General features: G+C 40.9%; 1 protein-coding gene across 1 annotated transcript; it reads left to right on the top strand.

Annotated features, from left to right (window-relative positions):
• Positions 1–11,019: 11,019 nt before the first annotated feature.
• On the top strand, positions 11,020–11,649 carry LOC141619957 (uncharacterized). The gene has a single exon (XM_074436954.1). The coding sequence runs from the start codon at positions 11,020–11,022 to the stop codon at positions 11,647–11,649; it is 630 nt and encodes a 209-aa protein (XP_074293055.1).
• Positions 11,650–12,198: the final 549 nt, after the last annotated feature.

Genomic DNA, 12,198 nt, shown 5'->3' with positions numbered 1-12,198 from the left:
TATCTCTTATTTATCACTATCAAAAAAATTGCATCTGACATGCTGCACTGGTATAGAAGTTATACTAACTGAACCTAGCAGACGTTTCTATTTTAAGTGCAAATTCAATACCACTAATGTTTGCAATTTATGCAGTAGTTAACAGGTTTTTAGTATTAAGAAAGTGAGCTGCACCAGAATATGATGAAAAACAAGAAGAGTGTGCTCCTAAGGAGACTTAAGGCAGCGTGCGTGTTTGGAATTGTATACCAAGTACGGATAAAAAGGAACAAAGCTGTAGTAGAAGGGTATGTATCTAGGCCTGAACAGGTGCCTCATTTGATTATCACTGATTGCATTGGTCCTTTGAGAAGCAGAAATTTACAACCTTTACTTGCTCCTGATAAGAACTGACTCAATCGAGTTTACAACTCCCCTCCCCCTATACACCCCAACTACACAACCATATAGTGATAGTGCTGTTGGCAAACAAATTGAGAACTAAATCACTAATTAGTTTGCTCATGTGGATCCATGGTAATTTGCTTGCACTAGAAACATCGTCCCAGGAATAGAGCATTAGAGCCATAATGTAGCACTAGCAAAACATGAAAATTTGAACGTATGGGTTTTCACATGAGAAAGTATCGTTCCTACTAAACTAGGCATCATTCACTAATTAGTGATTTAGTTCTCAATTTTTTAGGGTACAAATGTACGATCGTAATCAATATTACTCATATATAGCAAGACAAAAATACAAATTTAGTCTCCATGAAAAGCAAAGAGAATAATCTGATGCATATACAGAGAGAGGCAGAGAGATCATATTGATGGTCAGATAGCAATACACTGACTGTAATAGTAATGAGAAACAAGCTATTCTCACAAATGAGCGACGTCGTAAAAAGAGGAGAAAAATTATGCACTTTCTTGCCAATAAAAAACATAGAAGCATACAGGAAAGGCAACATGTAAAAGAATTCAGAATTTAACCAAAAAAAAAAGAATTTAGAAACAATACTAAATAAAATTCATACACTACAATTAGATAAGACTGAAGTAGCCAACCGACCAATTTAACATATTAGAAGTATATGACAATACTGATGCAATATAGGGATCATGAAATCAAATTGGTACATGACCAAACAACATGATGTCAGGTGCTACTTGAGAACTTCAACAACAGATTATCATATTTAACTAGTAGAGGCTATCTTTGTCGATTGGTACAATGATGGCTTTAAAAGACTATAATGCCAGTTTATCAAAATGAGTATAAAATAAAAGTGCAAAGTTAACAAAGACAAAAACGACATTCACCCAAGTATTAGTTTATCAACAATACCAAATCACACAACAAACCCATCACACAATCATATGAACAAATCAATAAATTAACAAAAGAATAGTTAGGGTTTGATTTTGTTACCGAAGTTAAAAGAGATAATTGAGGAGGACAAAAAACGGCGCCAAACAAAGCAGAGACGACGTGGTGGAGACGGCGAGCGAAGTGATGCAGTTGGTAGTCGAGAGGTTTTTTATTGTTGAATAGGTATAGATATATTATATTTAATTGACTATATTATAAGGGCTTTTTAATTAAATTTACATGGGCCTACGTCTATAGTCACTTCTTACGGCCTGTCCGTTGAAACAGTGATTTGAGTTGGACCATTTTACTATAGGAACATGCATCCCACCGTAGGAAGGTTTTACTTCCGACGACTTAATCCGTCGGTCCTCGTCGGATGAATTTTGCTCCAATTTTTTCATGTTTTGCTCCAATTTAAGTTGACAGAAATCCGTCGATATCACATGATTTCTGTCGGAGAGGTTGACGAATATCCTTGGCCGTAGGAAGTAGCCGTAGGAAAGAAAGCTTTCCGACCATCTTTTAAATTTGTAGGAAAATATCCGTAGGAATGAAAGCTATTTCTTGTAGTGGCAAGCCACGAAATGCTCACCTTCCTTGACGCATGGAGTGGGTACAATCAGATAAAAATGCACCCAAATGATCAGGAAAAAAACAGCCGTCAGATCTGAGAGGGGCATGTACTACTACAACATAATATCGTTCGGCCTCAAGAATGCCGATACGACCTACCAACGTCTGGTGAACCAAATATTCAAAAATGAGATTGGGAGAACAATGGAAGTTTACATAGATGATATGGTAGTCAAGTCAAAGCAGGCAGAACAGCACATGGCCCACTTGGAGAATACCTTCGAAATACTCAGGAAGTACCACATGAAGTTGAACCCCCTGAAGTGTACCTTTGGGGTGTCCTCCGGAATGTTTTTAAGGTACCTAGTCACCCAGAGGGGAATCGAAGCAAGTACAGAACAGATCCGAGCGGTGCTACAACTGAAATCCCCCCAGAAACCAAAAGACGTGCAAAGGCTCACTGGAAGAGTGGTAGCCTTGAACCGGTTCATCTCCAGATCCTCGGACAGATGTCGGTTGTTCTATGACATCCTCAGGAAGATCAAGCGATTTGAGTGGACGGGGGAGCATGAAAAGGCATTTGATGAACTCAAAAACTACCTGAGCACAACTCCGTTACTCTCTAAACCGGAACCAGGAGAACCACTGTACCTATACTTATCGGCTACGGAGGTGGCAGTCAGCGTTGTGCTGGTACGAGAGCACGAGGGAGCACAGAAACCTGTATACTACATCATTAAGTCTCTGCTACCTGCAGAGACCAGGTACACCTCACTAGAAAAACTCGTCTTAGCACTTGTTACTGCTTCATATAAGTTGCGTCCCTACTTTGAATCTCACACCATCTCCGTGGTCACAAACTACCCCCTGAAAGCTATAATGAGAAAACCTGAACTGTCGGATAGAATGGCTAAGTGTTCAGTCCACTTGAGTGGGTACGACCTAAAATTTGAACCCCGAACAGCTATCAAATCCTAGGCCCTAGCTGACTTCGTGTCATATTTTTGCCCGACCCTCTAACCTCAGGCTGACAAAGACGTGTTAACCCTAAGTGAGGACAAGGGTGATCAAAGGTGGGTACTGTACGTTGACGGGGCCTCAAATATGAGAGGAATGGGGGTAGCCCTGGTCCTCCGCTCACCTCAAGGGGAACAGATTGTTCAAGCAGTACGGTGTGAATTCAAAGCAACCAACAACGAAGCCGAATACGAAGCCCTTATCTTGGGACTAGAGCTAGCCTTGGATCTACGAGTCAGTCACATAGAAGTATAAAGTGATTCCCAACTTATTGTAAACTATGTGAATGACTTGTATGTAGCCACAGATTCCAAAATGGTTGCCTACTTGAAAGTGGCAAAGGATCTCAAACTTCGTTTCGCTGCCTTCTTCATCAAGCAGGTCCCCAGAGATCAGAATCCTGAGGCGGACGCCTTGGCAACGTTAGGGGCAACATTCAAGCCCGGGGTAATCTCTACAGTCCCCATTATACATGTGTTAGAATCGGCTGTCTGCCAGCAAGAACATGATACAACAGACAAACCCACGTACTCCCAATGGACACACGAAGTAGGGGTAATGTGTACTCATCCGCCCAAGATGAAACTCTAGATTGGCGGAAGCCATACCACAACTGGTTAAAGAACGATGTACTCCCTGCCGATAAAAAAGAAGTCAGGAGTTTCAAGATGAAAGCCTCCAGGTTTGTACTGACTCACAACATACTGTTCAAAAAGTCACTAGCAGGACCATACCTGCGTTGCCTGAGCAGCTAGGAGGCACAGACTGTTATGCGTGACATCCACAGCGGGGAATGTGGAAATCATGCAGGGGGTAGGAGCATGTCCAAGAAAGCACTCAGACAAGGGTACTTCTGGCCAACCATGTGTAAGGATGCAATGGAGTACGTAAAGAAATGCGACGTATGCTAAAGACACGCACCAGTGAGCCATCAGTTGGCTGAGCCCATGCACCCCATAATATCACCATGGCCCTTCATGAAATGGGGAATGGATATTGTGGACCACTGCCATGTGCCTCAGGATACAGGGTCTACATGCTTGCCATGACAGGCTATTTCTCCAAGTGGATAGAGGCGGAGGCGTTCGCCCAGGTCCTTGAGCAACACGCAATTTCTTTCATCAAGCGGAACATCACATGTAGATTTGGCATCCCTTCAGAAATAATATGTGAAAATGGTGCACAGTTTGTGTCTGACAGAATAGAAGCCTTTTGTGCCAGGTGCAACATCGCACTGTTCAAATCTACCCCCAGGAATCCTCAGTCAAACGGACAGGCGGAATCCAATAATAAAATTGTCATGGAGAACCTGAAAAGGAGACTGGAGGAAATATGAGGTAAATGGGTAAATGAGCTTCCCCTTGTACTTTGGTCTGACAGAACCACCCCCAAAGTGGCCACATAATAAACACCATTCAACCTAGTGTACGGAGCTGAAGCCGTGATCCCTTCTAAAGTACGAGTACCAACACATAGGTACGGTTACATAACAGAGTTTGGGAATCAGGTAGAAATGGCTAGCAACTTGGACACTGTGGACGAACTAAGAACTAGCGCTCAGATCAGAATGGCAGCCTATAAACAAACGGCTGCTAGGAGCTAGAACTGAAATGTAAGGGTCATAACTTTACAAGTAGGATACCTGGTGTTCAGAAAATTGTTCCGGAACACCAAGAACCGGCAGGCAGGAAAGTTCTCTTACAACTGGGAAGGACCGTACAAGGTAGAAAGCGTGGTGAGTAATGGAGCATACAAACTCATGACTATGGAGGGGTAACTCATACATAAGCCCTGGAACATCACTCACCTGAAGGTGTACTACATTTAGGTTCCAGCCGCTGAACCACAAAAGCCTTACCTTCAGAAGGTACACAACTATACGTACGATAAACTTTGAACTTGTGCCGTTAGCGCCTGAACTAAATCTCTTACAATGAAAAGTGTTCATCTGAAGGGGTACAACGCCCAGAATCCACCCGTTGGAACCCCAGTCCTATTTTCTAGTAGGTACGATAGGAGAAGTGAAAACCCAAAACTTTAAGTTATGGCACCAACTTCTTATTTATTCACCTGAACAGGCATCACATTGTTGCTTTTTGCAGCTCCACAGAAGGAACATTATCTGCCCGGCAAGGCATCTCGTTCAAAACGTACGTGTTAGCCACCTTGGATCAGTCAGGTATTGCTAAAGGGGTAACAACTTAAAACATGCTCTCAAATTCTTCCCAAATATTTTAAATTCTTATTTTTTTCCACCCTCGTGTGTTATATGTCAACAGGTAGCGCTAAGGGTATAAAACATGGGAGTCACATCTTTAAGATTTCTTGAAAAAAGGGCCCAGATTAAGTGTTGTTTTCTTTTAAATTTTTGGTTGTACTATTTGAAGAAGTACAGTTTTTTACTCCTGGAATAATTTTCTTTTTAATCCACTCCCATTTGCAATATTCATTTTCTTTTTAGGATTTTTGAGAACTCTTTAAGTTGCAAATTAATCCTCATCAGTCTGAAAGAAAAAAAGGACTAGCAAAAACTTCCTCCTGCAGGACGTACATGGTGCGCGTGGTTGGACAGGGACCCGAGCATCCCGTAAGAAAAGAAGACCCCAGGACCACCAAAGTCACCCCAACAGAACAGTTGGTCGGCCAACAAACAATGCATGTATGACAAACAAACCGCAGTATTCACAGTAAGTACATAACAAAGAAGAAACTTAAACATTACTGGCCTCCAAAAGGGAGCAAGAGCAAGAAACAAACGATTGTTTAAAACAAAAAACAAAGCCAAACGCCACACAGGGCTAAGGCCAAAAAGCAACGAATTACAACTAACTAGAGGGCATTCCCTCGTCTAATCAACCTGATCTGGACAGGCACCTAATTAGGAATAGCAGCAGTAACAGAGTCAGAGACGTCTTCCTCCACCTACACCACCTCCTCAGCAGGAACGTCCATCCCCCTAGCCAGAGCCGCTTCCTCCTTCGCCATCAGGTCATTGATAATGCTAAAGTCAGGCTGAACGAGGAAGGTCTCAGCAAACTGCCTCTCCTCCTCAGCCAGATTCCAAGTGGTGTGCGTACCAGCTTAGAACTCCCGCATACGCTTGATCTTGGACTCCCAGGCAGCATACAGCAGGGCATCCAAAAGCAGCTTCTTCAGGGTATGCACCTGACCCTCAGGAGCAGCAAGGTTATCAGCCAGAGAGGAACAGAAGCTCTGTGCCTTCATCAGCTAGGTTTGAGTTTGTGCTAGCTGCGAATGGGCAGTGTTCTTCTCCTCAGCAGTAGCAGAGAGCTCAGCCTCCAGATCAGCAATCCGCTGGTTGAGGTTATTCACCTCACCCATCAGACGAGGAACCTCCTTGCGGATGAACAGGTTATGCTGAAGACTCTACCAGAATAGAAAACAGATATAAGAAGCCGCCTCAGCAAGAACAAGCAACAAAAAACAGCGACAGATGTACTTACAACGAAGGTAATTTCTACTGAGATGTCCAGCATCTCAGGCATTGACTTGGTACTCAATTTCTAGGCCGTGGCAGGGAGCAGGAACCGTTCCAACTGAGGCGAGAGAGGTATACCAGCCTCACCACCATATCCACGAGGGAAACGGAGGAGAGTCGTAGATTTGGGCATAGGCGCCCTGGGATGTACCAAGGCCAAGGGAGGAACATACTTCGTTTCTGGCTCAGGAGACGGAACAACTTTCTTCTTCAGAGCTGGTTGAGAGGAGGAGGAAGCAAGCTTCGGTTTCTTTAGTTTCATTCCAAAGTCAGCACTGAAAGGGGCTTTACCTAAGAAAAACGATTATCACACCAGTCACACAAAGTATAGTAAACACAACAGACAGAAAGCACAACGGAAAAATGTTTTATCAGACGACATCGAGTGTTCCGTCTCAGGTTCCTTTTCTGGGTTGGAGGGAGTCGCTTCTTCTTCTTCTTCGCCTTCTTCTTTGTGAGGCTCATGATCTTCTTCTTCCTCTTCGTCTACCTTAAGCGGATGAGAGGAAGAACCTGTGTTCTGCGAAGCAAGGAGGGCAGGAAAGGTTCTAGCTTGGGGAGGGAGATTAAGAAGCCTAATCACCACAGTAAGATCCTTGGTAGGAATTGGTTGCATCAAGTCTATAAGAAAAAGCTAGTAAGAATAGTAGGATCAAAAGGAAGAACAAGAACACTGACAACAGAAGTTACCTACAACAGGAGCCCACTTATCGAACAAATAATTGGGGGTAGGGGAGATTATGTTGATTTTGACAAAGATGTAGCGCTTGAACCAGTCCTCATCCCTCACTTTGGGAGGAAATCACCCACGATTTCATCTTATTACAAGATCTAAGGGTCACGTGGCCATACTTGACGGATCTATAGGTATACAGCGCCGCCAGATCACCAAAAGTCAGACCCAAGTTAAAATCTTCATCCAGAATGCACAGCGAGACCAGCACATGCCATGCATGCGGCTTAAGTTGACAGGTCCCTAGCTTATTGAAGGAGAGCACCTGCTGAACCAGAGAAGGCAGGGGGAACGAGAAACCCAGATGAGATGGATACTCATAAAGGCAAGTTCACCCCGGACGGTGGAAGTCAGGAACTTCACCAGGTTGGGATAGATGAATATCCACCTAGTCATCCAGCCCAAATCTTTGCCTCACCTCCGAAACATCAGAGTAAGCGTAGCAGGATTCACAGAAGAACATCTCAGAAAGAATCGACGTGGATTCGAAGGAAGTACAAGAAGAGGGAGGTGATAGTGAAGTGCGAGATAGAGAACGACGAGTACATTTTTTGGTCATGTTGAATGGAAAAAGGAGTAAGAGAAGAGAAAGAGGGAGAAAATACCTGAGAGAAAGCGTTTTTTTTTTTGGAAAAGAGGAGTAAAGAGACAAGGGGGTTGGGGGTATTTATAAAGGGGGAAATTGAAAGGAGAAAGTGTTGGAAGTTGAGAGGGAGATCGTGGGGAAGTGGATAGGGGTATTTGAGGAGATAGGCGGCGTGGTATTGATGGGACTCCTCTGACGGTCCGGCTTTTTAGGGAAAGCAATTCCCATTATTGCATTGAACAAGTGGATGGCAATTACTTTGGGGGTAATTATTTGGGTTATTTTTACACAAAAACCCGCTTGATGACATGGCAACTAGCAATTGGATCGAAACAGAAACAACAGATTAACAAAGTGGCAAAGAAATATCTTAATCAAACCTCACACAAAGCTGCAGTCAAATACAAATTAAACAAAACCCGTGAGACTCGGTCCAATAACAGATCCCACAAAAATAGGGAAGTTGAGAGAAACAAGGAGTAGGCGCTGAGGAGGAGCGGGTCAAAGGGAATGACTATAAATACAAAGCAAAGACAAAGCAGCAGGGATCATTCGATCAATCATTCACTCACACTTCAAGTCTTCACTCCACAAAATCATCATCATCTCCATACAAGAACATTAGCCGTTATTTTCGCCATAATTGTAACATTACATTGTTCCTCCTCAGTACCCTAGAAAGTCTTAGTGCATACATTTGGCGGGACACCGACTCCCTCCGCGATTTTTCCCACATTTGGGTTTTCCACGTCACCAACTTCTTGTGTCCTTTACTCTTTTGTATTCTTTATTTTGTTCCATCAGTCTACAAGTACAATCACGCCGCCTTAAAATCGACAAAAAATAGACCGCTTTAAACCACCTAAAGACAAAGTGACTATTAGGTAATTTTTTACCAAAACAACCATTGTGAAATGAATATGTTGATGGAACTGCTACAGGAGAATGTGCAAGACAAGGGCTTTTAAAATCGGAAAATCATTTGTTAACATGTCTATTCTTTTGTATACTCATCTCATTGTCTTCCATTTTAATTCGTCTTGACTCGCTTCATTCACATCCTTGATTTTTATATGTCTCTAGTCTTCATTAGTTTCTCCTATAACAATTAAAATAAATAAAGGAGTACCAAATACTCGAGATACAACAATTATTCGCGGTAAATGTAATAAAACTAATACTTCTAATTAATTAAGTAATTAAATGAGCTTTTTATCATTTAAAGGATACAAAATCGAATCAAATAAAATGTATAATTAGGGGTAAAATGACACTAACATAATACTTATCAAATCTCCCCACACTTAAAACTTACTCGTCCCCGAGTAAACGCATTAAATTAAACTAAGACCCTTAATATAAAAATAAATAAATAACAAAAATGCTTTATTATAATATCCGAAATGGGCCCTTTCAACTCACAATTTGAAACTCGTGAGTAGAGTGCCCTATTGCAAGGAAAGTAAGGTCTTGCTACAAAATTACAAAACAACCATACATTAAGCACGAAATCAAATAAAATGGTCACTTCTAATCATAATACATCACCTCTCTTATCAAGGCGGCCAAGCAAGTAATCATTCAAAAGTCACAATTCTTGATGAGTGTATGTCGCGCTCCCCACAAACAGACAATTTATAAACTCAATTTAATGTAGTGAGGTAAGTCGAGGTCAAACCACAAAGATGGTGGGGTAGGCTACAAGTCTCCTTTTAGTTCTAGTTTAGTCGGAAGAAGATTGAATGTTGACTAAATTCTAAATCTAACTAAATCAAGAAATGAATGACCAAATAACAAGTAAGTGATGAAAGTAGATATTAAATGACTAATTAAGAGAGTTAGGGGGATTAAGGGGGTTTATGTATCTAATGGAGTTCTCAATAAGGTTTAAAGATCCACCAATCGACAAAGTAGAAGTACTAAAACGGGGGTCTTAACACTCTCTCGAGTCACTAAACTCCTCGATCAACCTATTGCTCACTTTCGTGACAATAATAAGTAACGTCTCACTCTAAATGCGCCTAATCAAGTCCCGAGTCTCCCACGTCGACTCAATAACAAGGTCAAATAACACTAATTGTCATTACGGTTACTCAACATATTAAAGTACCAATTAGGTGAGAAATTAATACAAGTGACTTAAAGATTAGGGATAATAATAACTACCTATTAAATGAAATCCCCATTTAATACACTAATTCCTTCGCCCTAAGCCCCTAACTAATTACTCTACACTAACATGATAAAATAACAATAAAACTTGTTACTCATATACTTTTGCTATCATGGTAATAAACATAATTAAAACAATAAAGTAACAAACTCTAATCAAATTAACAAGTAAAATTAACTAAAGCTAAGACCATAATAAAATAAGAAGGGAGAAAGAAATTATACCAAATTTGTATTAAATTGAACATTAGAGGATGGATCTTGAAAATCGATTCTAATAGACTTGAACTTGAATGTAAATTAGAAGACTAAATTAACTAAAATATGAGAAAAATACGAAGGATAAAATAAGGGTTTTTCTATTCTATTCATACTCTACTCCTACTATTATTTCTTGCGGCTACAATAATGGTCTCCTTCTCTAAATGAGAGCTTCTATTATTTATACTAAGGGCATTAGAAATAAGGGGTTCATAAAGAGGTTTATCCACAGGTTTGTCGAAAACCTCTCTATTAATGGATAAAGTTAAGAAGCTTCATCTATGAGAATGGTTACATTTTTGTATCCAGATTTGTTGATAGTAAGTCGGTCCTTATGTGTAATATTTTATTGTTGTATATGTCTTTTCTTTGTTTTTAGGCCCATATTATGAACCTTCAAATTTTTGGCTATTGTTATAATAAAGGTTTATTGCTAGAAAGTTTTGTATGGTGGATGATTTGGCGTGAGATGAACCTCAAAAAGTGGTTTATCTGTTACTAAGACTATCCCGAAGCAAGGTTATGAGGGACGTCGTGACCTTGTTGGGTCACCGTAATCATCAACTAATTGGGAAATTAGCATGACCCTTTAGCAAAGAAGGTGGCGACCTCACCGCACCTCCATAAGTCGTCGTCCAGAAGCTTTTCTCCCCTTCTTCGTTTTTTTGAGTGTATCCCTCTTTTCCTTTAGCAGATCAACGGCTCCGACTGATCGTCAGTTTGGTCTTAATCTCCGTCTGCTCTTTGGATCCGTTTGTTCTGTCGTTAGCTTTGTTTGGGTATCTTTGTTTGGGATTTCCTTGCTTTGGTTTGTTTCGAACATGGCTTCCGAATCTGGTTCAGAATTTCTTCGTTGCTTTGTTTTTGTCCATGGTTGTACTCTATTGGTGGATGATGATGCTGATTTTCATAAAGCTCTTACTCAGGTGGATTTTTCTCCTATTTCTAAGATTATTGCCCTTAAAGACTTTGGTAATAACCTTTTTAGACAGAATCAGTTTGATTTTGCGGCTGACTGCTTTGATAAAGCTTGTCGTCTTTTGTGTTATGCTCTCTCTAACAAAATGGATCGTGATTTGCAATCGTTTACTACGCTAGCTATTTCTTTATCTCTTAATTTAGATGCTTGTGCTAATAAGCTTCACGCATTCGATGGGGCTCTGATAATCTATTCAATGGTTTTAAATTTCTTCCCTCGCAATGCCAAGGCTCTTTTCCGTACAGCTGTAGCTCTTAGAGGTTTGAATATATTATCAGAGGCTAAGAATGCTTTGGAAAAGGCAAACCTGATTGAACCGCATAATAGAGATGTTATTGAACAGTTGGAGGAAGTTAGGAATTCTCTCATTTTTAATCAATCTGGTCAGCACAAGAAAAATTTATGTTCTTCGCTCCGTTTACAAGAAGTTGATGTGGCGGTTGGTTCAGCTGCCGACATTACAGGTTGTTAATCATTAATGTCGGATTCTAGTAATGATGTTGCATCGTCTTTAGATGCTGTGGAGTTAGGTAGCACCAGTCGTGATATCAATGAAGTTTGTTGTACCTCTGCCTTCAATGTCGACATGGAACCGTGCTCCAATCAGGAAGAGTTGGGTAGTACCGGTTGTGATTGTAATGACGTTGGTTGTACGTCAGTCTTGAATGTCGACATGGAACCTTGTTCCAATCAGATCAAGGAGATCGTTTTTTCACTTTCAAGAAAAGTGGTGGCAGTAATTCCAATCTTAGGATTGACACCAACTCTTATAAAAACCTTCTTGAGGGTAAAACCATTTATGTTCACCAGCAGAAGCTTTTAACTACAATGACTGTACGGGCTCACAACCTTCCTCAAAAGAATATTTTGACGGGAACTCCCCATGAAGATTTTTCAAGGGAAGCAGTAGTTCCCTCTTCCGGTCCTTCGACTGAGAAGCTTATTCCAATTCTAAATCTTACGATTTCGGAGAATGTCAAGTTGGTAAAAGAGGCGACTTTTTTTCATATCAATAAGAAGA

The sequence above is a fragment of the Silene latifolia genome, chromosome X, assembly GCF_048544455.1.
Source record: "Silene latifolia isolate original U9 population chromosome X, ASM4854445v1, whole genome shotgun sequence".
Classification (NCBI taxonomy): Eukaryota; Viridiplantae; Streptophyta; class Magnoliopsida; order Caryophyllales; family Caryophyllaceae; genus Silene; species Silene latifolia.
Note: the sequence above shows the minus strand (reverse complement) of the source record. Positions and strands in the feature narration are given on the sequence as shown.